The 27,707-nt window shown below is 34.6% G+C and overlaps 3 protein-coding genes across 6 annotated transcripts; all 3 read right to left on the reverse strand.

Moving 5' to 3' along the window:
• Positions 1-3,864: 3,864 nt before the first annotated feature.
• Positions 3,865-13,417, reverse strand: CAT4 (cationic amino acid transporter 4). The gene is made up of 14 exons (XM_022298764.2): positions 12,798-13,417; positions 12,225-12,426; positions 11,603-11,687; positions 9,674-9,814; positions 9,463-9,581; positions 9,282-9,378; positions 8,524-8,696; positions 8,353-8,419; positions 7,406-7,564; positions 7,016-7,274; positions 6,214-6,310; positions 5,290-5,402; positions 4,860-4,935; positions 3,865-4,293 (listed from the first exon to the last, which is right to left on the reverse strand). The coding sequence occupies exons 1-14, from the start codon at positions 12,967-12,969 to the stop codon at positions 4,140-4,142; spliced, it is 1,914 nt and encodes a 637-aa protein (XP_022154456.1). The 5' UTR covers positions 12,970-13,417; the 3' UTR covers positions 3,865-4,139.
• A 1,596-nt stretch (positions 13,418-15,013) lies between these two features.
• On the reverse strand, positions 15,014-21,291 carry BPM4 (BTB-POZ and MATH domain 4). 4 transcript variants are annotated; one of them, XR_002602871.2, is made up of 5 exons: positions 20,595-21,291; positions 17,118-17,463; positions 16,715-16,994; positions 16,406-16,511; positions 15,394-15,553 (listed from the first exon to the last, which is right to left on the reverse strand). XR_002602871.2 is itself a non-coding variant. In XM_022298766.2 (4 exons), exons 1-4 carry the CDS (start codon positions 20,978-20,980, stop codon positions 15,279-15,281), a joined length of 1,287 nt encoding a protein of 428 aa, XP_022154458.1. In that variant the 5' UTR covers positions 20,981-21,289; the 3' UTR covers positions 15,014-15,278. The 4 variants fall into 4 exon arrangements, 2 of the variants coding, with proteins under 2 accessions (XP_022154458.1, XP_087975514.1); XR_015788686.1 differs by having other exon boundaries at positions 16,630-16,994; XM_022298766.2 differs by lacking the exon at positions 16,406-16,511 and having other exon boundaries at positions 15,014-15,553; positions 20,595-21,289.
• Positions 21,292-22,003: 712 nt separating this feature from the next.
• Positions 22,004-27,622, reverse strand: LOC111021730 (guanosine-3',5'-bis (diphosphate) 3'-pyrophosphohydrolase, putative (DUF2215)). The gene is made up of 10 exons (XM_022298765.2): positions 27,383-27,622; positions 26,472-26,673; positions 25,582-25,745; positions 25,347-25,492; positions 24,981-25,043; positions 24,812-24,904; positions 24,149-24,307; positions 23,758-23,849; positions 23,033-23,196; positions 22,004-22,894 (listed from the first exon to the last, which is right to left on the reverse strand). The coding sequence occupies exons 1-10, from the start codon at positions 27,471-27,473 to the stop codon at positions 22,596-22,598; spliced, it is 1,473 nt and encodes a 490-aa protein (XP_022154457.2). The 5' UTR covers positions 27,474-27,622; the 3' UTR covers positions 22,004-22,595.
• Positions 27,623-27,707: the final 85 nt, after the last annotated feature.

Consider the following 27,707-nt stretch of genomic DNA (forward strand, 5'->3'; position numbering starts at 1 on the left):
GTGGGCCCATATCAATATATGCTGACCCAGATGACTAGAGTTCCTAGATGTATCAAGATTCGACTTTTGTAATTCTTGAGGGGAACATGATTCAACTTCTATAACTAGGGAAGTAAGTCAAACCCTGAAGGTATGCTCACAATAAGCTACACCGACTACTCTGATTCTGACTTAAGTATCGGAACCAATGTGGCAAGAGCCATATCGGTCTTTAGTCTTATTATGCTTTGCAGGTCTCATCGATCTCTTTTATTCTAAAAGATTGACGCAAAGTTGACCGAATCCCAAGAGACCAAATTTTTGTATCAACACTAAAATATATATATATATATATTTTTTTTTTGTGAGAAAAGTTACTAATATATCTTCTTTCATTGTTCAAGTATGGTTTTTTTTTTCATTCTTCAAGTATATTTGGGTGAACAAAAAATAACAATAATAAAAGTATGTTTTTGGTAATTGATTTTTTATTTATTTTTAAGTTTAATCCTCAAACTTTTCCGCAAATTTCATTTTTGGTGTTCCCACTTTTATTTTCGTCATTTACTTCTAAAAATTATATTATAAGTTATTAATAGTACGATATTGTGTACATTGTTTATTATCCATATATTGTATATGGATAATTACTTTTATGATTAGCATTGAGCATAAAGTTTGACATCTTTAAGAATGACTAAAGTTTGAATTATTGGAAGTTAAATGATGAAATTCGAAACTAAATAAAAAGTTTTTGGAAAATAAAATATAAAATTATAAAAATATAGACACCAAAATAAAACATATTCAAAACTTTATGAATGAAAATAGGAAGAATAAATGCAAATTATGCCCTTCAATTTCAACTTCACCCCTTACATTTTCATAAATGATTGACACTCAAAAAAGGAAAAAAAATAAATAAATAAAAAAGTTAGTTAGTTGCTTGATCTACTTGTCCTATTGAGGTGACATCATATAAATGTAAGGATAAAATACCGGAAATCCGAATTTTGACTCAACAATAGTTTTTTTTAGTAGAACATGTGGGAGTGGTGGATCGAATTTTCAATCCATTTGTTGGAGATATATATGTCAATTACCACTAACCTATACTCGTTTTGGTTCCACAATAGTTGAACTAATATATATATATATATAGTTTGAGATATATGACAATTACTATTGAGTGGGTTCCGCAGTAGTTTAAACTAAAAAAAAATATATAATTTCTATATAAAATAACAAATTAAAAAAAGAAAAATAGAAAATTGCATGTCAATTTTATAAAACCCCACGGTAGAATGTGTTAAGGAAGTAGTTTGCTACTATTCCTTCATAATATTATTACTATATTTTACATTTTTCAACGAATAGAGAATTCGAACCTCAAACTTTTTGGTCGATAATATATATATCTTAATTAATTGAGAAAAGTTCAAGTCTTTTTTTAAGTAAAACATGTCGGGTGGGGATTCGAACTCAAGTTTAATTGAGAAATGCGCAAGGTGTTGTTAATAGTTTCTTTTATGATTTTATCTCTAATTAAATTAATAATAACCTAGATATAATTTTATTTATATAATTTTGATGTTTTGTTTTATATACTCATTTAATTCATAAAAAAGCCAAAGCAAGCATAACTCAACGATAATTGACATATATCTTATTTATTTTCTTTTTAGAAACCACGTTTATATTTGGTCATCTCGTTAACCGATCTTGACCAGACCAACTCTAAAGTAGGTGAAGAGAGGTGGGAATTGGTGACAATTTTCAAGAATAAAATTTTTAAGAGTGAAAAAGTTGACCTTGAATTTGATTGTTCAAAGGGAAAAGATAATCAAAAAAGAAAAAGTTTGAGATTAGAATTTCAATTTGAGTGGCTTGAAATTTTCAGACATAAAAAATGTTTGCAACAATTGAGACTGAGACAAGGAACGTTATGGGGGAAAAAAATAACGTACAAGGAAAGGAAAGAAAACTCTCAAAAAGTCAAATTAAATGTCAATTAATTTAACATGAATAAATAAAATAAATTGTCATTATTGCTTGTTTTATTTTATAGATTCAAATTTTTGAAGTTTCCATCGAAGATTTATATTTTAATTATATACGGATTCGCATGTTTATATCATGGATGAGATATTAAGTTACATGAATTGTCAAAATATTTACAAATATATATTATTAATTCCAAATATTTACGATCATATATTGTTTCATTATTTTATTCATTTATTTCTTAATTAACCCTATTTTTGTTAGAATATGGTCTGTATGATTTGATTTTGAATTTTTTCCATTTTTATTTATAATAATTTAATTTCTATAAAAAAAATCAGCTTTTTTTTAAAATAAAATATTTTCACTAAAACTTCTGTTTAGCTCGGTTTGAGCTAGGTTATTTAACCAAGTAGGGAAGATCGAACTCACAACCTCTTAGTTGGAAATATATACCAATTATTGTTCAACTATTCTCGTTTTGGCAAACTTAATTTACAATTTAATGGTTCAAGGTAGAAATATTTTTTAAAGAAATATATATGTAAAAATTTGATACATCTTACAATTCTGAATCCTAACCAAATTTAAGGTAAATTTTTTAATTTTTTTTCTTTTCCTTTTTGTTATTAAAATTTATTTGAATTACTAATACATTTATTCCATTTAGTTCAAGATTTTTCAATTCTCACATTATTTTTTTATTCTACATTTGATTTTTCATTCCACTTCTCAAACTTTCTTTTGCATTTGAACCATGGTTAAATACTATTCCTTTCTCACATTTTGTCTTTTAGATTTACAACTTTTTCTTCTCTTCATGATTATTTTTCAATTTTTTTTTAAATTTATACATTCAGGTACTGTTTCTTTTTATATGTTTTTTTTTTCCTTATTTAATCATGTTTTCTTTTTTTAGTATAACAAATGGGGAGTTTGAAGATTTGAACGACCTCAAAGGAAGGCAGAAGTAGATGTCAATTACCGCTGACCTATACTCATGTTGGCTCTTATTTAATCAAGTTGACCATACTAGAACTTCATTTTCCCAACATGTCGGTGAAGAAAATATTTCTCTCTAACAGGCCTATTTTGCGTTCGGGCCCAATTCAAAAAGCCCATTTAAGAAAAAAAACAAGAAAAAAAAAAAGAAAGTTGGTATGAGGAGACTCGGGTATAAGCTTCTCTCTCTTAACTTAATCAACGTGGGATAAACTTTCTTCCTCCCATTTTCGTTTGACCATTCCCAAAGTAGAGGTGTTCACGGGACGGAGCGGGTATGAAGAAGCTTTCTCCATCCCACCCTATTTATATAAGAATAATACTTGCAATGTTAGAAGGAAAAATACAACATGACGCATGTACCAACTAAATCAGCTCGGAACTGTATAAACTATCTAAGTAGCCTAAGAGAGATGGTCAAGCTCCCGCATAAATCAAGTTGATCATGAAGAACAAACTAATTGGAAAACTACTCAAGTACTCTCCAATCAATTTGAGGACTCCGGTCCTAGGTCCGACAGTCGACTTAGGGTTCGACAGCCAGTAACTGCTTGTCTAGAGCGGTTAGGTATGCTATTTTATTCGACTACGACCTACTGTAGCTCGAACCACTTATGACTTTAGCTTCAACATCAACATTATTGATCAGTAACTACCATTAAAAAAATTGACATCTATTTATTTTTTGAAAAAAGAAAAAAATTCTCCCCCTTTCTCCCTTTATACATTCATCTTTCTTGGTTCTCAAGAGATACCTAATAACGGGTCACGATCTAAATATTATTCTTCATCTAAATATTTGCTAATGCATCAACACACAAAATCACACCATAAATTCAAATTAATACAACTCACAACATTACATCAGACATGCTAATGTAAGCAACTGTTAATTTATTTACCTTTTTCAATTTTTTACAAAGTAGAAAGCCAAATTGAAAAGGGAAAAAAAAATTAAAGTTAGAAGCAAAAATATACAATTTGATATATACCTCTAAGATCATAATTTTAATAACAATAATATCAACCTATCACATGGTGCTGCCTTACACCACAAGAATAAAGTATGTAGTCCTTCGGTAATTTACATTTTACATGATCACCATTGAAGCATAGCAAAGCTTTTTCTAGGTACCATGTAATAATGTACAACACTATGCTACATGATCCGAAGAGCGGTAGATCTCGTTGACATAATCTGAGCGAACATAAACCGCATTCACCAGTGAGCTGTGAGTCCGACCATAGAACACGTAAACCAATGCTCCGATTGCAAACCAGACCGAAACCCATATCCAAGTTGCGAGTCTGAAAGTCGGGATTAAAGGGGAAAGAGTTCAAAGTACGACGAGAATTTATAAAAACCTAATGTTCCTTTTTTTTTTTCTTATTTCTCATTTCTCATTTCTCATTTTCAATTTTTTAGAAACATAAGCGTTTGGTAATCGTTCCTATTTCTCGTTTCTCATTTTTTAAAAAACGTTTCCAAAAGTTCCTCAATTGTGAATAAATTTTGGATACTACAAAATTAAATTCTTATTTCTGGTTCTTATTTCTAATTCTTTCCAAAATATAGGTAAAAAGATTATTTTATCATTCTCACTTACAAAATGCATAATAGATATAAATAAACAAATAAATATAACATAAAAATTTTGAATATTTAATTTAAAATTTTAGAAAACGAGAAACAAGAAATAGTTATCAAACATACTTCTACTTCTTAAAAAGAAAGAAGAAGAATGAAGAAGAATAAATAACGAGAAATAAGAACCAGTCACTAAACGCAATTATATTTTTCTTCATTAAAAAAGGAAGGAAACAACAATGTTACCAAAAGGATGGAAGTTAATTTAGTAAATCTCAATACTCACCCAAGATCGATCAGCAAGTAGGTGTTTATAAGAATGCAGGCAACCGGCAAGAAAGGTACATATGGGCAAGCAAAACCTGATGCACAAAAATGACGGAACAGCTATGTTAAATCAACATAAAATTGTCAGTTATGGTGGAAAACTGCATATCATTTCAGTCCACACCGACTAAGACTACGTTTCGGAACGGTACGGTATGGTTTATTTTCTTTCGTAATGGAAGCCTTTATAATCTTTGTGATTTTGACATGTACCAATGAGGTCTATCAACAAACAACGGTTTCCTCGATTCGTATTATTGGCAAATAAAAGAGCTCAGATCCTCATGGTGAGATTTTCGACTCGGTTTGCAGGTGGAATCAATTGTAGATAGGCAAAATAAAGATGAACTGAGATTGCTCGGTTTAAGATTTATGATTATGATACAAACCTCCTGTATGGCCAAAGCTGTGTCTTGTATCATCTTGATCTAAAGAAGCCAACACAATCAGGCTACCCAATAGAAGAACTCCACCGACCCCGCACGAGGTGAAGCGAGGAATGCTGGTGACAGAAATCGTTAGAATCGAATTCAAAATGAGTTAAAAAAAAAAAATCTTCATTTCAGCAGGGTCATCCACAAGTTGGGTGCAGATTAAGCTCCATACAAAAAAGGATAAACATAAATGGAACTTAGCCAAAGCTAACACTATTCTCGACGAGGAAAACATCCCGGTATTCTCGTTCGTGTACGAAGAAATAAATGCCAAGAACTTTCACCTTTTTCCTTCCAAATATCTCAGAGTATAGTCATGTGTTTCTGTATTATATCTTCAGTTCAACAGCATTTAGCCTAGTTCCTTATGTGATTTGCTAAAAATGTTGACAAAAAGGATATTGTATTTCATCATTGTTGAAATATGGAAATATTTTACCAAACTAGAATTTCAGCTAGAACATCATTTTTTTCCTATTTCCTTAATCAATGCTATATATTTTGTATATATGTTACCGTTGTACTTTATTCTAATGTAAATCACCTTAGATTTACTTGGTGGACAAGGAAAAAGAGCCACCTTATATTTTTGCTACCTTCGATTCATTTTTTGTTTCGAAAATGACATGCGAGCTGCTTTAAAGCCATAATATTAGCTTCGGCCATCATGTTCTTTACCAATGAATCTTATCCATTTGGTAGATAGATTTGAGTATTACATATTTTACTGAGTCGATATTTGAAAGACTAGCTACTTCGTGTTTCACGAAGCCAGACAAATGAATCTTATCAAAAGAAATAGTGTGCATAGAAACTAAATGACAGCATATTTATTGAAAAACCAAAAGCATAGGAGATTTCTAAAAGGTGATAGATAACCTGGGGAGATACTTGGCTGAAGCTGTGAATGTAACTATAAGAACTCCTACACAGACAAGTGCAATAGCCCAAGCAGCAGTTTTTCGCCGTTTCTCTTCTGCGTTAAATAGTATAAACCAATAAAATTTACGTCAAAGATAATCAACTAGTAACTCCAACATAGAAAAAGCTAGCAACATAAAGATTAAACCCATTGACATTACTAAGTCATCTAAACCAAGTGAATTACGTACTATTTTCGTCCCTATAGTTTGTGTGATTTAGCTTACATTATTAAATAACCTAATTATTTCCCTATGAGTATTCCTAACAAATTATTAATGAAAAAGGTTCACAAGGATTAACCTTAAAATCTTATGATTTAGTACTAGATTAAATGCTCTAGTGCATGTTAAATCCTACAAGTCCTAAGCTTAAAGCTTAAGTTGTTAGACTAAGCTAAAACTCGTCCTCCTTACCAATTCACTAAATACTTAAATGTTGCCTAGAAACTAAATCAAATGGATCAATTTTTATAGGCATTTTTAACCGGTCAAAATTTTCTATTAATACTAACTAGAGGACAAATATTATTGGGTCAAGAAGTTGTCATTTGAATTTAGGTCAAGGTGAAAGTAAACTAGCTTGAACCCCACAGTTATAAAATAAATTGGAAAAACAAGAGCCCTTCATGACATTTGTGCGACTTCTTATATCTCCCTTCCGCTGTTCATGTATCCATTGTTTACTGAACAGGCTGTTTCTAATAAAAGACATACTAAATAAACATTTTACCAAGAAGTAGAGATAGGAGTCATCTAACCTCGAGATACTGCTCTCTCGATAAGAGGGTAAGCGAGTACATCGTTCCCCTTATCGCTTGAATCTTGAATATTATTCTCACAAATACCAGCTGAATCTCCAACAGCAGTTTCCAGACTCTCACCATCTAACTGTGATAATGTTGAGTTGATAGCCTCTTGAAGTGATGATGGAAGTGGGGACTCATGTGGTGGAACATATCTGAGTATCAGAACCGAAATTGCGACAGTCGTAAATGCAAGAAGTGTTCCCACACTCACCTGCATTCCACAGTAGCATATAAGCCAAGAAGACAGGTTAACAATGTCGACGTATTCTGTCTATATCTTTGATGGAATTGATCTTTCTCCAATCATACCATCTCCAGCTTATGTGGAAAGCTTTGACTTACCATTCCTGCCAACTGTGAAACATCCATAAAAAATGCCAGAGCTGCTGCAAAGAGACCTGTTATAATGGTGCCCTTTACTGGAACTTGGGTGTGCTTATTGATGTCTGCAAAAATAGAGGGTAACAATCCATCTCTAGCCATGGCCATTAGAATCCGGGGCTGGAAAATAGATGCATCAAAAAGTTTAATTTATTAGGTGGTGCAGATTTCTTTTTCAACGAAGCAACGTGAAATGCTACGATTAAATAGTTGACATCCACATAAAAGCAATGCATCCAAAGGCATTCCAAGAGGTGCCTTGGTGGTAAGGGCTTGGGATGTTTAGAGATACTATAAGAGATCCTAGTGGTCCAAGTTGAAAACTTATTTAACTTTTAACCTTATTATCTCTTGAAGCTCACTTCGGTGGACCAAGCCCTCCTCAAAGATCAGCGGGTGGGCCATGCTCCGATACTTTTTTTCAACTTTCATTAAGAAACATGAAAGACCAGGGCATAAAAAAAACATAGCCCCAGAAATGGAGTCCAAAACCTAAATATGTAGAAAATGACTCCAATCCAAAGGAATAAGGCCTAACTAATAATTACAAAACGGTTTAGAGACAAATGCCCAAAGAGAAGAGTTGAACCTAACCACATCCCAGACCTCTTGCCAAGACCTCTCAACCCCTCTGAAAATTCTCCATTTCTCTTGAGCCAAAAAGAAAATTCTTCCCAAGACCTCTTCCCAAGGCCATGCTCTGATACTCCAGTTATAACAAAAAACATTAAATCCATAAAAGAAAAGATGTGACAGAAACCAAAGTATGAGCCGGCCACAAATGCCGGCAAGTGGCTACCTTGAAATTTACATTCTTCAAAAAACTAGTTACTGCACTAAACGAACACATTGACCAGATTGCAACAACAACAATAAACCACGAAGTGGAAGTACTTTCTAGCACGTACCTGAGGAAGAATGGAACCTAATAAACTGGCGAAAAGAGCAGTCACTGCCCCAACTGTAATTATGTACCTATGAATGAAAATACTAACTTTTAAAAAGAAATATTAAAAATAAAAATTAAGTGGGACAAGCAGACAGTCCCATGAATCTCCCTCAGTTTAGAGAATGCTCACGTGGCCCAGTGCACACGATAGCTAGCAAATGCAGAGGAGATAGGGGTGTCAGGATCCAATGCATAGTATGGTACCAAGCCAACAATCACCGTGGAAACGAGCATATACAAAATGCTACAGATAAGCATAGTTAATCCTATACCTAGGGGCAAATCTCGTTGAGGATTTTTCATCTGTCATTAAAAAATTAGTAGTGATGAGATACTAGAAACCTATCAAGAAGTAGACCACATGAAAAAAAAAATTCTAAATTTCCTATTTTTCAGTGTTTAGATCCTTAATCCATTCCTCATGATCTCAAGTGAGAATTATGTAGTTAACATAAACTAAAAATGTAGGCTCCGTTTGATAAAAATGAAATATCTTGTTTTTTGTTTTCTATTTTTGAAAATTAAGATTATAAACCCTACTTCCACCTATCTGTTTTGTTATATAACTTTTAAAAACGTTTTCGAACTTTAAGTCAAAATTTTGAAAACTAAAAAATTGGTTCTTAAAAGCTTGTTTTTGTTTTTTAAATTTAGGTAAAAACTCAAAAGTGTTTTTAAGAAATATGATCAACCTATCAAAGAAGTTGCGAGGACGCAAGAATTGTTTTTAAAAATAGAAAATTGAAAATGAAATTGTTTTGATTTCAAGCCAAGATTTGACTTAAATAATCTCTGTTTCACAAGCTGTTAAAACTCACATATATTTCCAATCAAAGGTCATCTGTGAAACATCCCACGTATCAATTTAGACTTTAGTATAAAATGTACCTCCTCAGTGGTGCTAGTAATTGAATCAAATCCAATATACGAAAAGAAAACCACTGCAGACCCAGCAAACATCCCATTCACTCCAAAGGGAAAATACCTACAAGACCAAGAGACATCTGGGACAAACTAATGAATATGTATTCTAAGGAAATTTAATCACAAACAAAACAGTCGCCTTTACCCATTTGGAAGTTCATATCCAACCCATCCATCTCTGAAACCCAGATATCCACCGACTGCAGTGATGAAAAGCAAAGCACAGACATTTACAGTTGTGACTATGGTTTGTGCCAATGAACTCTGAAAAATAACCATTGCACTTCACAGTAAGGAAACTCACAAATGAAAGATCAGAAGTGATAAGAAACAATTTCATGGATATACTGAGACACCTTCTTTATCCCAATGCACAACAATGCAGTGACAATAAAAATTAAGATTGCTGCACATGGATCGACAACGATACCAAGTCCAGGGATCGAAATACGAGCCAAGAAAGCAGGTAACTTATCTTCACCTCCCAAAAACAGTGCCTGAAGTGAACAGAAATAGTAACATCAATAGAAATTAAGCACCATAAACATCTCATCCATGTCATAAACTATGGAACAGACAAACAAAATGAAGAAAGTATTTCGTTGTGAAGGTCATATTTTCCTTTAACCACCAATCAATATGACCAAGTGACTAAAAGTCCACTTTATCGCAGTTCCCACGTCATATTTTCATTTCAGTTCATCCCCTCTCTAGTTGTCAGAGACAAAATTAGTAAATTGTTAAAACTTCTTACCACATACATTATGTAGTGGCCGAGTTATCTTCCTGACACTAAATTGAATGTTCCAACTGTCAAACATAAAATGTGCGATCCCACTTCTTATTTGGCAGAGACTAATATAAGTTTCAGTGAGTTCAAGATAGCGATAGACCTAAGCAATTAACATAGTCATGCATCTTTTAGCTCCTTTTTTTCACATTAAAACAGGAAACACTTGGCTCGCTTTCCAATATATATCCTAAAATGTTTGCTTCCAATTGCAACAGACTGCCATTTCTAAAGTGGAACGTATAAGGAAGAAAGAAACCTATAGTCTGATAGAGCAACCTCTAAGAAATATACAGTTCAACAGCACTGTTCAAATTTTCAAAGGGCGTTAGTTTTTTCATGGAAAATTGTTATCCTAGTTTCCATTAAAAGCACAAAGGATATACGTCCAATCTAAGTCCAACCTTTCTTGGTTTGGCACAAATTCCTGAAATGCTAAAAGATCGATTCATTTAGTCACCTCCCAATCATTTAGTTGCCTCCTAATCTTCAACCAACAATCCTGTAGACTTTCAACCGACCATTCTCTTAAAATCTAAATAGGGTGTTCACTCAACAGGTTCCTGACAATATAGGTAAATACCAAAGGCTTCTGCTATAGCTTCTCATCAACCTATTAATAAGGTAGCCAAAATGTCTGATCTCATACTTAATACCATAACCTCATTGCCTAAAACAGAGGACTCCATATGGAACCTGTGAAGCCATTTGCAAATTAAGATTAATTTCATTTGCAAAATTTCCTATTCCTGCACCACCTATAATACTTTGTCAAAGAATTTGCATACTACTTCAACAAATATGAGCCCCCTTTCCTAAAACTTTTTGAGGGGGGTAATTGCATTGGTAAATAGTTGTAAAAGTTAAATTATACCGATAAAATTTGTAATTATCTACATAAAGAGCATTCTGAAACATATAATGTACATGTAATGAATCGTATATTTGCAAAAATGTTGTGCCAAATGTTGTGCCAAATGGCCACCATTTCAAAATGGCAACATTGCTTCTTACTAATCTCAGTTTTCTCAAAGAACAAGCACTGAGCGGCCTAAGAAATAAACCTCTTCCCACCAAACTTTTATACTCCAAGGGATATTACGGCACCAAATCCACATGTTTGAAATTTGAAAGGTGAATGAACCCATTAGGAAGAGCTGGTTAGAATAGTCCTTTCAAACAAAGAAATTCTGACTTGAGAAGTCTACAGCTCCATTTACAGGAAGATAACAGCAGAACAGAAGTGCCCTGCGCTTATCAAGGTTGTCGAAATTCAAAGAATTTTTTCTTTTGTTATTTAAGAAATATTTTCCTGGGAAGTTCTGTACTCACGTATATTCATACTAATAGTAGTCTTATGTAGGAAACAGAGCATCCAACTCTGTTTTTATTTTGGAAACATATGATATTGATTATCCTTCAACACACATCCAATCTATCCAGGCCCACAAGTTTAAGAGCATGTGTCAACAAATGTAGGAAGTTTTTACAATACCAGATTGGGAGTTATGCCACGAGCCACTGTAGAACCACCAATTGTCCATTCCAGAATCAGAGCCCAGCCAACCAACCAAGCAACTCTGAGAGTAGTCAAACCATACAAAGTTAGCCACTGTTTAAGGATCACATAAGTTCATTAACAATGTCGCACATATGCCTGCTTATTATATCCCTCATTCAATACAAATCACTTTCATTCGGATAGACATTACTGCTTTAAACCACCGTAAGTTGGCCTAATAGTCGAGCAAGTAAAAAAAAAGTAAAAGTAATTTGAATTTTAAGTTAAAACCTAATGGTAGCCACCTATCTAGATGTTAAAATTTTACATATTTTCTAACGAACAAATATTGTAGGGTCAAATTTTTTTTGTAATAACCTGATATCGGGCCTCCACCCCACTAACCAAGGGGCACGCACCTATCACAAGACCCAAACTTGGAAGACATCAAAGTTTTTCTTATTAAACCTCATTCAAACACACTATCTCTATATAGGATATTACTTAGAAACTGCATGCCTTTACCAACAGGGCCACCCCTGGCTCAGATACTCAAAACATTAAAATAAATATATGTTGTTACTTTATTTTTACAACGATCAAAAAGTTGTTTTACCCTTCTCCAACACATATGTAAGTATAGTGATAGGCACTCCCAGCAGATGGGCAACGACATGCAAGCTCCGCATAACAAAATGCTGAGAGTGCAGCAGCTACCCCAGCAACAAAGAATGATATAGTAAGAGAGGGTCCTGCGTGCTCTCTGGCAACTGTTCCGACCAGAATATACACTCCAGCTCCAATGGTAGCTCCAACTCCTGATGAGAAGGCAAATCAATCATCATACACTCCTTAACCCTTTTAGTTTAACTCACCAGAGACAGTAACCACCCAAAAGCCAAGGAAGAATTTGTAATTGTTCTGAGATACAGGGGCAAAAATCAAGCTGCCAACAGAAAACTCATGGATTGCCTTTAGAACACCTTGGACAACATAAGCAGCATAATTCAAATGACACAGAGCTCAATTCCAAAACAGGGTAACCCATGTTATCCTCGGAGAAAGCAAGAAAACAGAACAGAAGAAAACAAGAAAAAAAGCAAACAACCATTGAAAATCAGGCCTGCTCAATGACCCAAGAAGGAGCAAATTATGGAAAGAACAATCAAGAGAAGTGCCAAAAACTCACCAATGGCAACAAGGTCAAGAGCAGATAATTTCTTAGCCAGCTGATGATGATTCTCCCTCGTTACATTATCAGAATCCACCAGCTTTCTCCTCACCAAACTTTCAAAAACACCCGATAACCTTCTTCCATAACCAGTATCCGTATTCCCCGAACTCTGCTCACGAATCAGCATATTACTCAATACCCACAGCGCAGAATCGAAAAAACTTGCTTATTTATCAGTATTCTCCAAAACCCATCTCCAAAATTTCTCCAAAAATTCAAAGGGATGTCAGAGAGAAAAGACAAGGGATGAATGGAAGATTTATCTTCACTGTTCCCAATGTAACACCATGTGCCTTATATCTCTCAATCCCATTACGATTAAACCAAAGAGAGAGCGTGCAGTAACTTTCTGTACAAAATTGGGAGGAAGCTTATCTGGTTTTTTGACGAAATTGGGCACCTTCTTCCACCCACCAACTTTATGGCTGGCCTTCCTTGTTTAATTCTCTCTTTCGCCGATTTGCTGCAGAAGAACAATAAGAAATGAATTTAAAAATGGCACTGGGATGAGTTTGAACGGTAAATTTTCCATTTCCGTCTACATACAGAGTTTCAATTTTCATTCCAACCCTCATTTTTGGTTTCTGAGGAAGAAAAATAAGGAGCGATTCAAATTTTCGATCTATAAAAAGGTTACTCAAGTTAGTAAATAAGTGTTTGATTGGAAAATTGAATGTTTTGTAAAAAGAGATTTTCTTTTCTTGAGAATTTCTAAAACTTTCATTTGGAAAAATATCACATTTCACACCTGTAATTGTGCTAATTATATTGAATACTTTTTTTTTTTTTAGTGTATTTGTTCTTTTTTTATTAAATTATATATTCATACATTAGTTTTTTTAGTACTATTTATCCATTAGTTATGTTCTTTAATTTTTTAATTATGGTTACTCTTTTTTTTGCTTTATTGGATAATGGATTTGTTTGAAGTGATTTGAATTTGAGTAAGTTTACTTCTAATGAGTTTGTTTGATTTATAGATTATTTTAAAGCTAATTTGGTTTAAACAAATATAATATGAATTTATTAATTTTGTATATATTTTATATATTTTTATTATTTTATACGGTTTGGTTGTGTACGTTCAAAGTTTGTTCATTTTAATTCTTGTACTTTTAGAACATTTGCTTTGCTCTCTATACTTTAAAAAATGTGACCATTTTGTTCCTTCATTTTCATTTTCATCTCAATTCTTTCCATTATAATTTTAACGTGACACTTCACTCACAAAATTTATCGAAATAAAGTAATAAAATTGCATTAAAAAGTTTTTATTGTGTATAAATTTTATGTTAGAATTTTATAAATGAATACCAAAATAGCAACTTTTTAAAATTATAGAGACAAAAATAGACGTTTTGAGAAGTTAAAAGACTAAAATGAAGAAAAATTAAAAATGTAATGATCAAAATATGGACCAAATAATAATTAAACTTTAAACATTTTTTAATTTATTTATCATTGATTAAATTTCAATTTTCTCATTAACTTCTTTTTTAGTCTATAGTTGGTTCAGATTGTTGGGATATTATTTTTGTATATATAAAACTAACTTATGAGTTCAACATTCCTAATATTTCTTGATATTTTTACATTTCTTTAACATTCTAACTATGAAAATATCAATATATCAATGAAACTTTATTCCATAGTTTTTTACTTTACATTTTGTTTTTTTTATATAATTAAAGAAAATAATAAAATAATATAGAGAGCATCAAAAATGGATGGATATAACTTGGGTAAGTATTGACAAATACTAAACTAAATAGTCTTCAATTCCAATTTGTGCACTATGATGTACTTTGCAAACAAGAAAATGACAAAAAAAAAAAAAAATCAAAGAGAATCTTTGGGAGTGTTGGCAGATCTCAAATTATTTAATAGTTAGTAAAAAAAGCAAATTTGACCATTTTAGTTTATATTTACAAAAGTTTAACACACATGTGAAAACCTTTTAATACAAATTCATAGAATTCTAATTAAAGAAATAATATAAATTCTAATTAAAGAAATAATATAAAATAAAAATGAACGAACCAAAATAATAACTTTTTTACGAGTACAGAAATCAAAATGAATTTTAAAAAAATACAGAATCTCAAGTGAAAAGTCCACGTCGGCATGGAACAAACTAAAAATCACGTAAATGTCAGTTTAGTTTTGTCCCATTTAGTTCTGAATAAGTAAAGCTTTATTCAGTCAAGCAACATTCCATTACAAAGATTTATGACTTTTTGCCAAAGCAATTTAGTCAAGAGCACAATCTCAATTTTCTGCTTCCACATACAACAGATAAACCACAACATCAGCAAATGCTTTTTCCCCTTTACATTCTCTACTGCTAAACATCTTCTCTTTTTTTTCTCAGTTCTCAAGTTCATTTCATAAATGTTATAATACAAAACCACAATAGTAGTTGCCAAATTATGTGTGTTAACCTTCTCGCCTCGGACTTCGAATGCAGGCGTCGCCGCCATCTGAATGCTGCACCCACAAGTTCCGACTCCTTTCTCCATTTTCCCATGTCTGTTGCCTCACGCTCCTGTCGTTTGTATCCCCACCGTCCGAGAATTGAGCCCACACACTTCGACTCTTTCCTCCTCCGCTGAGCTCCTCGCCCTCGCACCCAGCAACGGTCTTCAGAAGCTCCGACTGCAGCAATGGGCAGTTTTCTTTGAGGAACTCAAAGCCATCAGATTGCATTACGGCTGCATCAAACCTTAGGACAATCAGAAATTATGAACAAAAAGAAGTTGATAACATCCAAAATGAGAAGAAGAAGAAGAAGAAGAAGAAAGAAAAGACAGTCTCCAAGTAATGCATATCCTGGGGCTTGTATTTTGATCATAAAGCACAGCCAGAATAGTATGGTATCCACTATCTTAACAGTAGGAAGAATGGATAATACAGCCCTATCCCGCTTTCGAGAGGCCTGAAAACCCTCCCCCGAGACTCCGCCTTATGACATTCCCTATTTATCTTAAGGTAACATAATTCCATAATGTAGTCCCACACTACACGTCACACAAAATCGCCCTTCCCTCACTCCACTAGTACATGCCTGCCCAAGAGCCCTATTAATTTATATAATAGCCATGAAACCGAACCGAACCATTCGGCCTTCCGAACTGAAACCTAGCATGTATGAACAAACAGACTTACACCCCTATATTTACACGGAGTCGCTAATTATATGATAGCCCTGTAACAACCCTGTTTGATTAGACAACTTGCGATTCTTCCTCCTGGAGGCCTATAATATTTCCTTTTGGAAAACAGTTCATCCACACGTCAGACTCTTAACATGGGAAGAAAAGAAAAAATTCCTAATTTCTTGAGATTCTTATTCCACTTGTGAAGCGAAAATTCAATAGTGACCAGTGTTTTCCTTGAAATAAAAGGCAAAAGTTTAGGCAGACAACACTGCATCCTAAAATCCAATCTTCTATCGAATCCTATATTATTAACAATTTACAAGATAAATAGAAAAACACAACAATAGTGACTGTGGTTAATCCACCAAACAACCATCTATAGCATTTATTTAGGAAGATGCACACCAACAATCACTGAGTATCTTCGACCGATTGTAAGATGTGAAGAAGAAAAAACAGCCGGGCACACTGGCGCAATCCTAATTAGAAAAGTAAAGCGTCTCCATGTCACCTAAAAGACAAATATTCAGCAGACTGATTCACAGAAACAAATGACACAGCAGACACAAATTTCAACTATACCACCGGAATATATGTATTTCAGGCATGTTAAATGTAAGAAAGATTACCGGAAAGCACTATGTTATAATTCTAGCTGCTGAAATTGCTATCCATAGAATGGTAATTCTTCAACGAAATCATCCAAAAACATACCAACTAGATTTTCAGCTGCAAATTTTAGGCAAACAGACTTCAAATCGGCAGCATGATAGAGGTCGGCAAGGGCCAGAATATGGGATACGGAGTTCACAGATATGTCCTTGCAGAGTACAGATTCACACATCAATCTAAGTCTGGGCAAATCATATTTATCCGCAGCAGCTAACAATTTTGCAGGTAATGAATCAGATATGGACGGAACTGAAGATGAGCTTGCTTCCAAGAACTCGTCATCTTCTGGGAGAGTATCCCTATAAATGAAATGCAGCAAAGCCTGCTCAGATGAAATGGGAGAAAGTGTCAGCAAACGGGAAGAGGCACATTGGATCTGATCTGCTACTAGTTAAGTGAATAAAATATTTAAGGTGACAAAGTAGTAATTCTTTAGAGAATCCACCTTAAAAACCCTAGGTTCCATTACTGTGATAAGAATTTCATCACTGTCATCTTCCATCATGTTCACAAAATCATTCTCAAAAACAGGAGATCGAGCAGCCAATACTAGCTTGTGAGCACGAAACTTTTCCCCAGACACATTGAAAGTAACATCTGAACCCTCCTCATTTTCCAATAATGTACCAAAATGAGCTCCAATATCAGACTCAGGAACATGGATGGAGTGAAGTCTTGAACTGTCTATTCCAGACACAACAACACCAACAGTGCAATTGATTTTCAAGCAATCATCCTTAAGGAAAACTGATGTCTCAAGTGAAGTCCGTCTGAAGAAGCGTTTGTAGCCCCTGAAACCAAAGGGGAAAAAATTATAATAAAACTACATAAACCATAAAAAATAAAATAAAAAAGAGCTTGCATATGATTCCATTTGGTGAATAAACCTTCGGGGAATTTTTTTAGAAAAGTAAGCTTTTCAAAATTACAAAACCTTTGATATATTTGTTCAATTGTTCCACCTCAAACTTGAATTTCAGGCTCCAAGCTATAGGATCATGCATTTTAATATATATCCAACGGCAAGTGGAGGCTTATCAAGAGGCAAGTGCAGGAGAAACACATGACAAAGGTTAATTAGTAGTTAATTCACTTTGTTCTAAAATGAGTCAAGGACTGAGCTGGAAAGGGAAAAGTTAATGGTAGTCCATACGTTTGGATTCACTACCCTCACTATCAACTTGTTACCATAGTAGTAGGCAGCAAAGAGAGCAAAAGCCTTGGAGATCACATAGTCAATTAGTATTCTCTCTAGTAAAAAGTAAGAGAGTTCTTGCATAACCAATAGATCTATGAAGCACATAAGAGCTAGTTCAAATAATATGTATGAGTCTAACATGTATCGGAATCTCCAACACTACAACACTTGTTGGACACATGTGGGACTCTTGCTAAGCACAATAGACATTTATTGAACACTAGTAGAACAAATTAGATACACATCTAACATTTGAGAATGTATCATACTCATACACTTGTTAGGGAAATTTTCTAGAATTGGTTTGGTACTTACTTTGTTCACATCATAGTCATACTTTTCCTTTTTAAATCATTTATTTAGTGCTGGTGAACTCCACATCATTCTTAAATGATGTTGAGGTGGCTGACAATAAATGGAACATACTCCCAGTACTGAAAATTTTCTCCACTTGTTAAGTACAATATACATGAGCCGAACATTTGAACTAAAGTGTCAAAAGTTTTATTTAGTTATTTACTTTTTAAAAAATTATGGGCCTCTTTGATGTAGTCATCGATTCTCCCGACAGGTCACAATTACCGCGAGCAAATATATTAATATGGAAAATAAAATATATAAGACGGAATAATAAATTTTGAGGGTGAAAGACATCTAACTATTTCTTAAGCATTAGGAGAAGAAATGATACGTTGGTCTAAACCATATTCTGAAAGTTCTTCTCTTATTTGATAATCGAAGAAATTAATCAAAGACAATATTTTATAAGGAAAAAATGATGAGAAATCCTCTAACTGACAGAGGTATGAAAGAAAAACTCACAAGAATTTCTTCCATCTAGCGTACTTTTTTTTGGGAGAAGGAAACTACTTTTCATTGGAAGTATAAAAAGTAACTAAAAAAAAAGTACGCTAGATGGAAGTAATTTTTGTGAATTGTTTTTTAGTTATTTTTTATACTTCCAAGTTCCAATGAAAAGTAATTTCCTTCTCCCTAAAACAAAGTACACTGCATGGAAGAAATAGTTTTTCTTTCATGCCTCTGTCAGAGAGTACTCATCACTTTTTTCTAAAAAAAATATTTTTGATTGATTACCATATTCTTATCTACCTTCGAAAGTAAAAAGATGATTGTATCATTTGCAAACTGATTTGTGAGTATGATGGATGATCTCTTTTCCCAGACCCTCCATGAGACACACTAGTAAAGGAATCCAGTCAGCAACCTCACTACCTGAGAAGTTCCTCCATCTAATAATCCAGCCCCCTTCAGAGAATTTCTGCACAATCCACTCTACTATCTTATCTTTGGACTCAATTACATTATACAGGGACGGAAACATATTAAGAAGCTGTGGGACAGCTAAGTGTTTTCCACCAAAAAAGGAACTTTCTTGCCTAACTATGAATTGAAAGAAATCTACCATCAAGGCTTTGGACTTAGAGAAGAAATTCCAGGGGCGCCTTGCATTGGACTTGGCCCTATTGAACCAGCTCTTATCCTCAATCCCATAAATGCTAACAATTATCATAAACCATAAGGAGTCCTTCTCATGAGGAAAACGTCAAACCCACTTAAAGACCAAGGAAATATTTCTAGACTTGAAAATTTCTCCAAACACAACACCCACCCCCCCCCCCCCCCCAAAAAAATGAGATAGAGAGACTAAGCTCCATTTAGCAAGATGAGAGTTGTCTTCCTTTCCTCTAACCACCTAAATGAAATTCCTTAAATAGTAATTGGTATGCCAGAAAAAGTCCATTAATCAAGGGATTTCTTCCTAAAGACTGACTTATTCTCCGCCATTATTTTGTCAATATTAAGGGCAACCAACGTAGTTTCCGCTTATTGAGTTCAAGACTGGAGACCTTTCTAGCCAATAAATAATAAATAAATCAATCGACTCAAGCTCTCAAAGTCACTGCTATGATATAATCTTCCCCCACAAGCTCACCAAGAACAAGAGAAGCACAAGACCTTAACCAGACATTTCTTTACCTTCAAAAAATACCACTCCTACGCAAACTACTTCTCAATTCTTACATTTGCACCTTCAAGATACTTATTCCTCTCAAACCACGACCCAAGGAAGATCTTGCATTGCACACTTCAAAAGTTTTTCATTCTTTTGGTAGGAAAAGACTCCAAAAATAGGTCAACAAATAGGGGTGCAAACCAAAACCAAAACCAAAAACGCAAAAACAAGTCACAGAGCAGAAGGACCATTTCAGTTATTTAATCACGTGTTCTTCAACACTTGATCCTCATGTCTTTTATGTTCAAAATCTGGTAATTTTCTTGGGAAACAAAGATGATAAATAATACACATAGTTCTCTAATCTGATAGGTATTTAGCAGTTAGCACACAGACCGCAGAGTATACAATAAACCAAATCCCATGTATTATTATCGTCTATCCCAAATGTACATTACAAAGGATCTTGAGTTCATCATTGTGATTTGAAAATTTCACTATGCGTCAAATAGAAAAAATCGTTGCAAGAGCATCCTTGCCTCTTTTAACTATCAATATTGAGATAAAAGGAAGAAATCCTTATCCATGTATTGCAAATCTAAAATTCCAAAACATCCATTGGACATTTGACCTCAAGACAACAAAACGAATAATAATTGACCAAACATCATGAAACTAACCGTTACCCATGGTTTCATATCATCCAAAGCCAACAAAAAAGGAGAAATTTTGTCAGAGAGATTTCTTACCACATGCTACCTCTGTACTTGAGCGTGTAAGGCCCACTCTCGAGCGAGCGATCAAAATGACTATGCACCTTGTGCTTCCCATCACCACTCTGGTCCACCAGAGTCAGCTCAAACAACGCACGCACATCAGTGCCCTCGCTCGCCAGGGCAATGAACACTGACACATAAGCCGAATTATCCTCAGGATTTTTCCCGTCAGGATAGAAGTAAATGGCCCACTGGTAACCTCCCACGGTAAAATTCTCGCTCGCAATATGCTTTCCCACCCCGATCCCCTTGGCCAGAGAATAACCCTTGATCACAAAGTTATGGGAGCCATTAATAGTCTCAGTAACAGACCGGGAGCTCGTCGGAGAAGCTAACGGGCTCTTGTTCGGGGAGTACATCGTGCTATGGCAGCGGAAATGAGATGCTCATGGGATTTGACGTAGAATCAAAACCCTAGGTCGGGACAACGAACCTGAACGAAACAGAGAAAACCTGAAAGGCTGCGACGAGATGGAGTCTGAAGATTCTGCCGAAGATTTTGCAGAAGAAGATGAAATTGAAGAATTTGGGAGAGAAGGATTGATTCTGTGGAATGGAAAATGACTAATCGCCTCTCTTTTTCAATCTTCAGTCTCTTCTCTCTCTCTCTCTCTCTCTCTCTCTCTCTCTCTCTCTTCTCTCTTTTTTTCTGGCAATGGGAGTTTGTGGAAAACGAAAAAGAAGAGTCCGTCTTGCTTTATAAAATATCAATAAATCGCTTAGCTCACAAAAATTTATTTTGATCTCTTAATTTAAAATTACAAAATTATATGAATGGTAGTTATGAATATAAATTTTACATAGAAATATATTAAATCCTATTTTAGTTTATATAGTTTCTAAAAAGTCTATTTTTTTTTATCCATGTACTCACATTTTATTGGTTAAAAAATATTTTTGGTTTTTTATTCCTATTGAAATAACGATTTAGCTAAGAAATTTTAATTTCTACCGCAAAAAATCCCAACATAATTATTCTTATTGTATAACAATTTAGTATATTAATTTGTTAGTGATTCTACAAAGCTCAAGAAGTAAATCATTATTACACGATGAAAAGTGTTTTTTAACATTTTATTTATTCAAAAAGTGTCTAAAATTGATTTTTTTTTCCTCATTCCTATTCCAATTCAGACATCTTTTATAAACATCAATAAATTTTTTATTCCAGTAAAAATTTTCCAATTTAAAAAGTTTTCTAGTTGTCATCGAGGAAAAAATGTTCCCTTCCAATTAATTTTAATTCTAATTCCTAGTTCTCATTTGTGTAACATTTTTTTCTTTTGATAAAATTCAAGTTCCTTAAATTTACATACATTTCCTGTCAAATCCCATAAAGAATTCTAATCCCTCAAGAAAAAATAAAAACAACAATAATGAGATATACTAAACATTTTCGATATTTAAATGATTGATATTACAAAAGAACAATCTTACAATTAAGATTATTGCTGAAAAAGTGATTACTATCCTAAAAAGAAATAAAGAGAGCAAACAGAAGGAGCACCATCTATTCCCATATATATTCAGACAGTACAGCAAAACTCAACTTGGAAGCTATATAACTTCTGCTGTGCCTAAAACAAATGTAACATCAGCTGTTTGTAGAGGTGTCGGACACATCCTGCCTCGTCCCCTGTCTCGTAGGAGTCGTAAACTGTGTTGCACCATGGCTTATCCCACATTATATAAACATGTTGGGTTGCAGTTGTAGGTGGCAACAACATGAAACACAATGAGTGATATGCTCGTGTTGTGTTGTGTTGTGTCGAGCCAAGTCGACATATTCACATGCCACGATAGCAGTTTCGCAAGTCGACCTAATCTATGAGACAACTCTAGCTGTTAGACGTGTGGTTCGGGATAATTCGCAAAACTTGCTTCATCTCAACCAACAGAATCAAATTTCCTAACTAAGAACCTGATGATCTTACCCTATCCTTCTCCATGTTAGCAGATACAGAAACCTAGCCTCTACCAGTTTAAAAAGCTGAACCTACTGCCACTACCAACAACATTCTCATTGGTTGAATCAGATTCGCTTCCAACAGTTTCATCTGAAGTATCACTTGGGAGCAGTTGAATCCTGTCAGCATGCTCCATGATCCAATCTGTGAATTCGGGGGACGATGCCCACTCTGCCAATGCTTGTCGGGTCGAATCTCTAGTGAAATCATCCCAGGCTTTCTTTGTGAACTTCTTTCGGTTGCGGGTCTTGTGGAAGGTTGAGTAGTAGTCCTGATTTTGCATCCCGGAGGATGGCAAAATCACGCCTGCAAGTAAAACACCAGATAATGGAAATGGTAAGAGGCAGAACCCTCAATTTGTTTGCTACGGAAGACAGTCAACATGTGCAAAAAATGGCTCAGGTGAATTAAGCAATAAATCAAACAGCTAACAGAAAACAGCACCTTTAACCGGTGAATTAGACCAAGCCGGGCTGTGGCTATTGGAAGTTCTCCATCTCCTGTCTTGAGGGCTTGATCGGCTAAGGAATTCGGTACGAATCTGCTTCCCAACCATCTGCTTATTCTGCGGTTGCCAAGGGCTACCAGATCCAGAATATGATTGATCCCTAACAAGAATAAAAGAATTTTAGGTGATGATGATCCGATGGGTATTTTCTTATAAATATTTAAGAAATCACATTCAGAACACACACAACATAAGAGAGAATAAGTTAACCTAGGGCCGGGCAGCAGGAACCCGGCCAAGGGCAACTAGTACAAGGGAATAAATAGAAGTTAAACAGTACCATTGGTACAATAGACGACTTAATCAGGCCTAGGCCTTCGCCAATAGATACAAGACTAAAGCAGGATTCACTTACTTGACCTGTTTTTCAAGGAAGTAATAAGAAGCCACTGTTATTGCTAAAGATAAAAGTTATAGAAGGGAGATGTTTCCGGAGATTCATTAAACATACTTATTTCTTATAACATTTAGGATGAAAAATGGGACAAGTTAAAACTTTTAATTGTCCTAGATGTAAAATGACCAATATTGCTGCAAAAAAAAAATATCTTTAACAAGAAATTATCTGCTTTCAACATGTTAAGGAAGTAGAAAGGCAAGCAAATATTAAACTTAAATCGAAGCGCACCACTTAAAATAGATAGAATAGGAAATAACTTACATTGTAACACACCGCATCAGAGAAGAGATAAGATAGCAGATGGCCCAACAACAAGCAAAGGCCACAAGTGCTAAAGGAGCATCAGGGGTACTCTGAGATAAATGAACCACAGAACAGTTAAGCACTTGACCATTTTATGTTTAAGATTTAAGAAACATAACAGTTAAATACTTGAGATTAAAAAATCTTCAAAGGAACTTGGAAAAAAATTACTCCAGCTGGAACTCATAAAAAGGTATACAATCATAAAATTATTTGCAAATGGTACACCAATAACTCAGCTTCATAACGATTCCCCCTCTTTTCCTTCCATAATTTTTTTGGGTTAATGAAATTCTTAATTCAAAGTTTAAAAATAGCATGCATCCAAGACACAGAAGGATTGACATACCTGAAAGATAGATATGGCTCCAATAATACGCATTGCCCATTTTACAAACTGGGCCACGCCATCATCAACATTTCCATCCTTGATAACAAACTTCCTGACAATCCAGTATCCTAAAGCAGCTCCAGAAAGGACGATTCCCAGAAATAAAAAGATGGCAACCTGTAAAGTGTAAACATATGAGAAAGAAGGGTAAAGATTAGCGCATACATCAATATAAAGAAAGAAAAATAAGATTAGAATAATATGTCAATAATCTTAGATTAAATGAAAGGTTCACATTCTTTTCTGTGTACCACATATCTCATTCATCTTAACCATAGTTCCATTTTACTATCTCATGCATGTGGTTGGATAAGAATATGGCTCTTCCATTCTTTTTCCTCTATAGAAATGAGTAGATGACCCTCTAAACAAAAATAAGCACTGACACAAGCGTCACATACCTTATTTTCTTTATAATACTATAGGTTCCAAACACCAAAAGATTGCAAGGAAAACATAATAAAAGGTGTGTGTGGCAGTATAAAAGAAAGGAAAAATATAAGCTTATCCAACATGTGAGGTAATAAACTCCAATACATTGTAAGCATGCACTCTAGAGATAAATTAAAGAATTTCATTTGAAATGCAGTAAAAGGTAAAACAAGGGGAGATGGGACTTACAGGATTGTGCATCTCCTCTCTCAGTCCAAAACTGAGAAGAATCGAATTTACTATCATAGCAAAATAGTGAACAAGATAGGATCCCGCTCCAAGCTGGAAAAACCGATGGAGGTAAGTTACAAGGAATGCTTCATTGAAAGAACGGCACAAATTATAATGATATACTCACCACCGATCCATATACAGTGAGATAAAAGACATTCTTCCTTCCAGTTGGCAACAACTTCATTCCCTGCATAATTAACAAACCAGTAGGGGGGAGAAAATATTGTAAGAAAATAAAAACAAACTAACCCAGTAATTTTTTTCCAGAATTAATAAATAACCCAGTAATTTCCATCAAGCTTCACAAATGTCATTATTACGATCTATCCCACTAACTACAAGAAAATAAAAAACTCAAGCCGCATGTTAACTTTTAGCATCAACCCCACCGTCAAATTCCCATTGAAAGATTTAGGTATACAACCAAACACTCAAAACAAACTATCTGTGCATATACTACATATTTGAAAAATGACAGTTATTCTTGTACCTGAAAAAGAATAATTAAGATGACGAGAAAAATTCCAATAAACATCGAACTGCTGTAATAGAAAGGAACCCAGCTGCTGACAACAGGAGCTAGCAGAAGCAACATAAACCCCAATACTAGACACAATAGGCGCCACTGTTGAAAATCTGCACGAAATTGAAAAACAAATTAACATACAAGTAGAATCACTTGAGAGTTAAGACTGAGGAAGCTCAACAGCCCATGAGATATATACCTTCTTCAATAGCAATTGTGACTGGACCACTCAGAGGCGTGCCATTAATAACTTTAACATCAATATATCTGACTTCATAAGGAGACATGGAGGAGCTCCATAATCCCTTTTGAAAAGTTTTCCACTCATCATCTTCACACTGGCACAATCCAAGTGAATTGTTCCTGCAGAGTTTACAGTGACAAGTATTAGAAATTTTGTCTTGAAGTAGGTTTTGCATAAGATAAAAGGATTCCAATTATTTCACTTGTAGTCGCACTAGTATTCATTTTTCAGAAAGACTTTGAATCTTATCCCTTGTGACTCCCCAAGAACATCACAAATTCTAAGCACCAAAACTTATGTCTTTCCTTGCTTCAGAAGAGGCTAGTATGTAGTGCCTCGTCCTCGTATACAAGTTTATAAGAACCAGAGGCACCACCTCCATCAGAATGCACTCAGACGTAGAGGCTTTATGCCTCATGTGATAGCAAGAAGAATAAGAACTGGATGTCTACTTTTGAATTATAAATGTCCACTTAAGCATGTATATTAATACAACATAGCTTGCAGTAACTTGCCGGTTTTTTTGCCACTAAATAATAAATATAAGAAAAACAAGGAACAAAAATTAAAGAAGTAGATTCTATCAAGAACGATTTAAGACATTTACAATTGATGGACATGAGACTCTTTTGAACTTTCATATAATCCTTTGTTTAAATGATGCATGGTTATATATTTTATACTTATACTGAGGTTTAAGCTTTGCATTTCCGATGGAGAACACATTGATGCTGCCTAGCCTTTGACTTTTTCAAACAATGCAAGTATCTCTCTTATTGCAGATGTAGTGGGGAGGTGGGAGAGGGAAGGATGCACTGAATATCAGACTAGGGAACTCCACTTACCAGTGAAAACAAACCTGAATTTTTGTATGCAGTCTTTCGGGAATAGCAACTGATGGAACTCCAGTTACTCGAAAAGAACTGGCAAAACTTCCAAGTTTTAATCTCGAAAGACCAGAAATTCGAACACGATCACATTTTATATCACTGGCTCCAGAAAGTGGAGATGGAAAAACATCTTCAGCTGGGTGCCCGATGTCAATACCTATCATTTGAGATGTAGAGATTATATCTAATGACGTTAACAAAAAGAAGTGAAACAGATAAGGACATTAATATAACAAACAATTAAGGCACAAGATTCTTATTGATCAAACTGTATTTAAAAAAGAAAATCATTTAATGCTCAGTTAGCACGTTATATCGTCAAACAAACAATAGATTCGACATGCAGGAAATAACAATTAAAGGAATTCTTGTAATAAAGTCGAGAAATTCCACTTCTAGTTCCTACACGATGAATTTTCAGAGATGATCAAATATGAAACTAAAGTGGGAGGAAAACAAAAAAACTCACTCAACTTAGAAAGATGGCTATATGAAGGGATGGACCTGATGATTAAACCAAAATACATTGTTTAAAAAAGCTCACAATCGGCACCCTAAAAACTATTTCTTCGTTTCTTTTTTATTTTAATTCCGACCAAAAAAAAACGAACTGCAAATACAAACCCTAATCCGCTGCATGCATGAATGTGGCACCAATTCGAAATCCCAACTCAGGGAGACGAAAAGACAGCCACCCCAGAAGATCACAAAAACGCGCCGATTCAAAAAAAAAACAAGTTCCCCCCACCAACACAACGAAATACCCTCCCTCACAGACTCCAAAACCAGCCACAAACATCAAAAGCTCGTAAAGAAGCTTTGAAAAATTAAACGAACATCGAAGCTAGGAAAAGTTAGAGATATACCCTTGAGGTCGGTGTTGTGAGTGGAATGGCAGAGAAGAAGAGGCGATGAGAGGATGAGGAGGAGGAGAAGGGTAAATGAGGCGGCGGCCATGATCGCTATGCGAAGTGGGCTGTGCGGAAGCGCAAGCGCAAGAGCAAGAGCAGGAGACTCTCGTGCTCTGTGGATTCGAATTCTGAGATTTCTTCCATTGATTTTTTTGATATGAGAGCGTGTTCGTGAGCTCCAATTGCGTCCGCGCCAAGCAGTCGCGTTCGCTTACGCGGAGGGAGTAGCGAGTTTCTCTGGGTTTGGGTTTGGGCCTGGGCCTGGACGCGTTCGAATTCA

The sequence above is a fragment of the Momordica charantia genome (assembly GCF_013281855.1).
Source record: "Momordica charantia cultivar OHB3-1 chromosome 1 unlocalized genomic scaffold, Mcharantia_2.0 BLBB01000001.1, whole genome shotgun sequence".
Lineage (NCBI taxonomy): Eukaryota > Viridiplantae > Streptophyta > Magnoliopsida > Cucurbitales > Cucurbitaceae > Momordica > Momordica charantia.

Bases quoted from the DNA above. Each gene is read 5' to 3' on its own strand.
- CAT4 (XM_022298764.2), bottom strand. From the start codon at position 12,969: ATGCTGATTCGTGAGCAGAGTTCGGGGAATACGGATACTGGTTATGGA. The intron at 12,427-12,797 runs GTGAGTTTTTGG...CCTTCTCATCAG, and splicing joins TCTTGACCTTGTTGCCATTG to GAGTTGGAGCTACCATTGGA. The intron at 9,379-9,462 runs GTAAAGGCGACT...TTGGTCTTGTAG, and splicing joins GGATATGAACTTCCAAATGG to GTATTTTCCCTTTGGAGTGA.
- BPM4 (XM_022298766.2), bottom strand. From the start codon at position 20,980: ATGTACTCCCCGAACAAGAGCCCGTTAGCTTCTCCGACGAGCTCCCGG. The intron at 17,464-20,594 runs GTAAGAAATCTC...CTTTGGTTTCAG, and splicing joins AAGTACAGAGGTAGCATGTG to GGGCTACAAACGCTTCTTCA. The intron at 15,554-16,714 runs GTATGTTTTTGG...GGTTTGATGCAG, and splicing joins TGCAGCTGAAAATCTAGTTG to CCGTAATGCAATCTGATGGC.
- LOC111021730 (XM_022298765.2), bottom strand. From the start codon at position 27,473: ATGGCCGCCGCCTCATTTACCCTTCTCCTCCTCCTCATCCTCTCATCG. The intron at 25,493-25,581 runs GTATATATCTCA...AATTTCGTGCAG, and splicing joins CACAATTGCTATTGAAGAAG to ATTTTCAACAGTGGCGCCTA. The intron at 23,850-24,148 runs GTATGTCAATCC...CATTTATCTCAG, and splicing joins GAGCCATATCTATCTTTCAG to AGTACCCCTGATGCTCCTTT.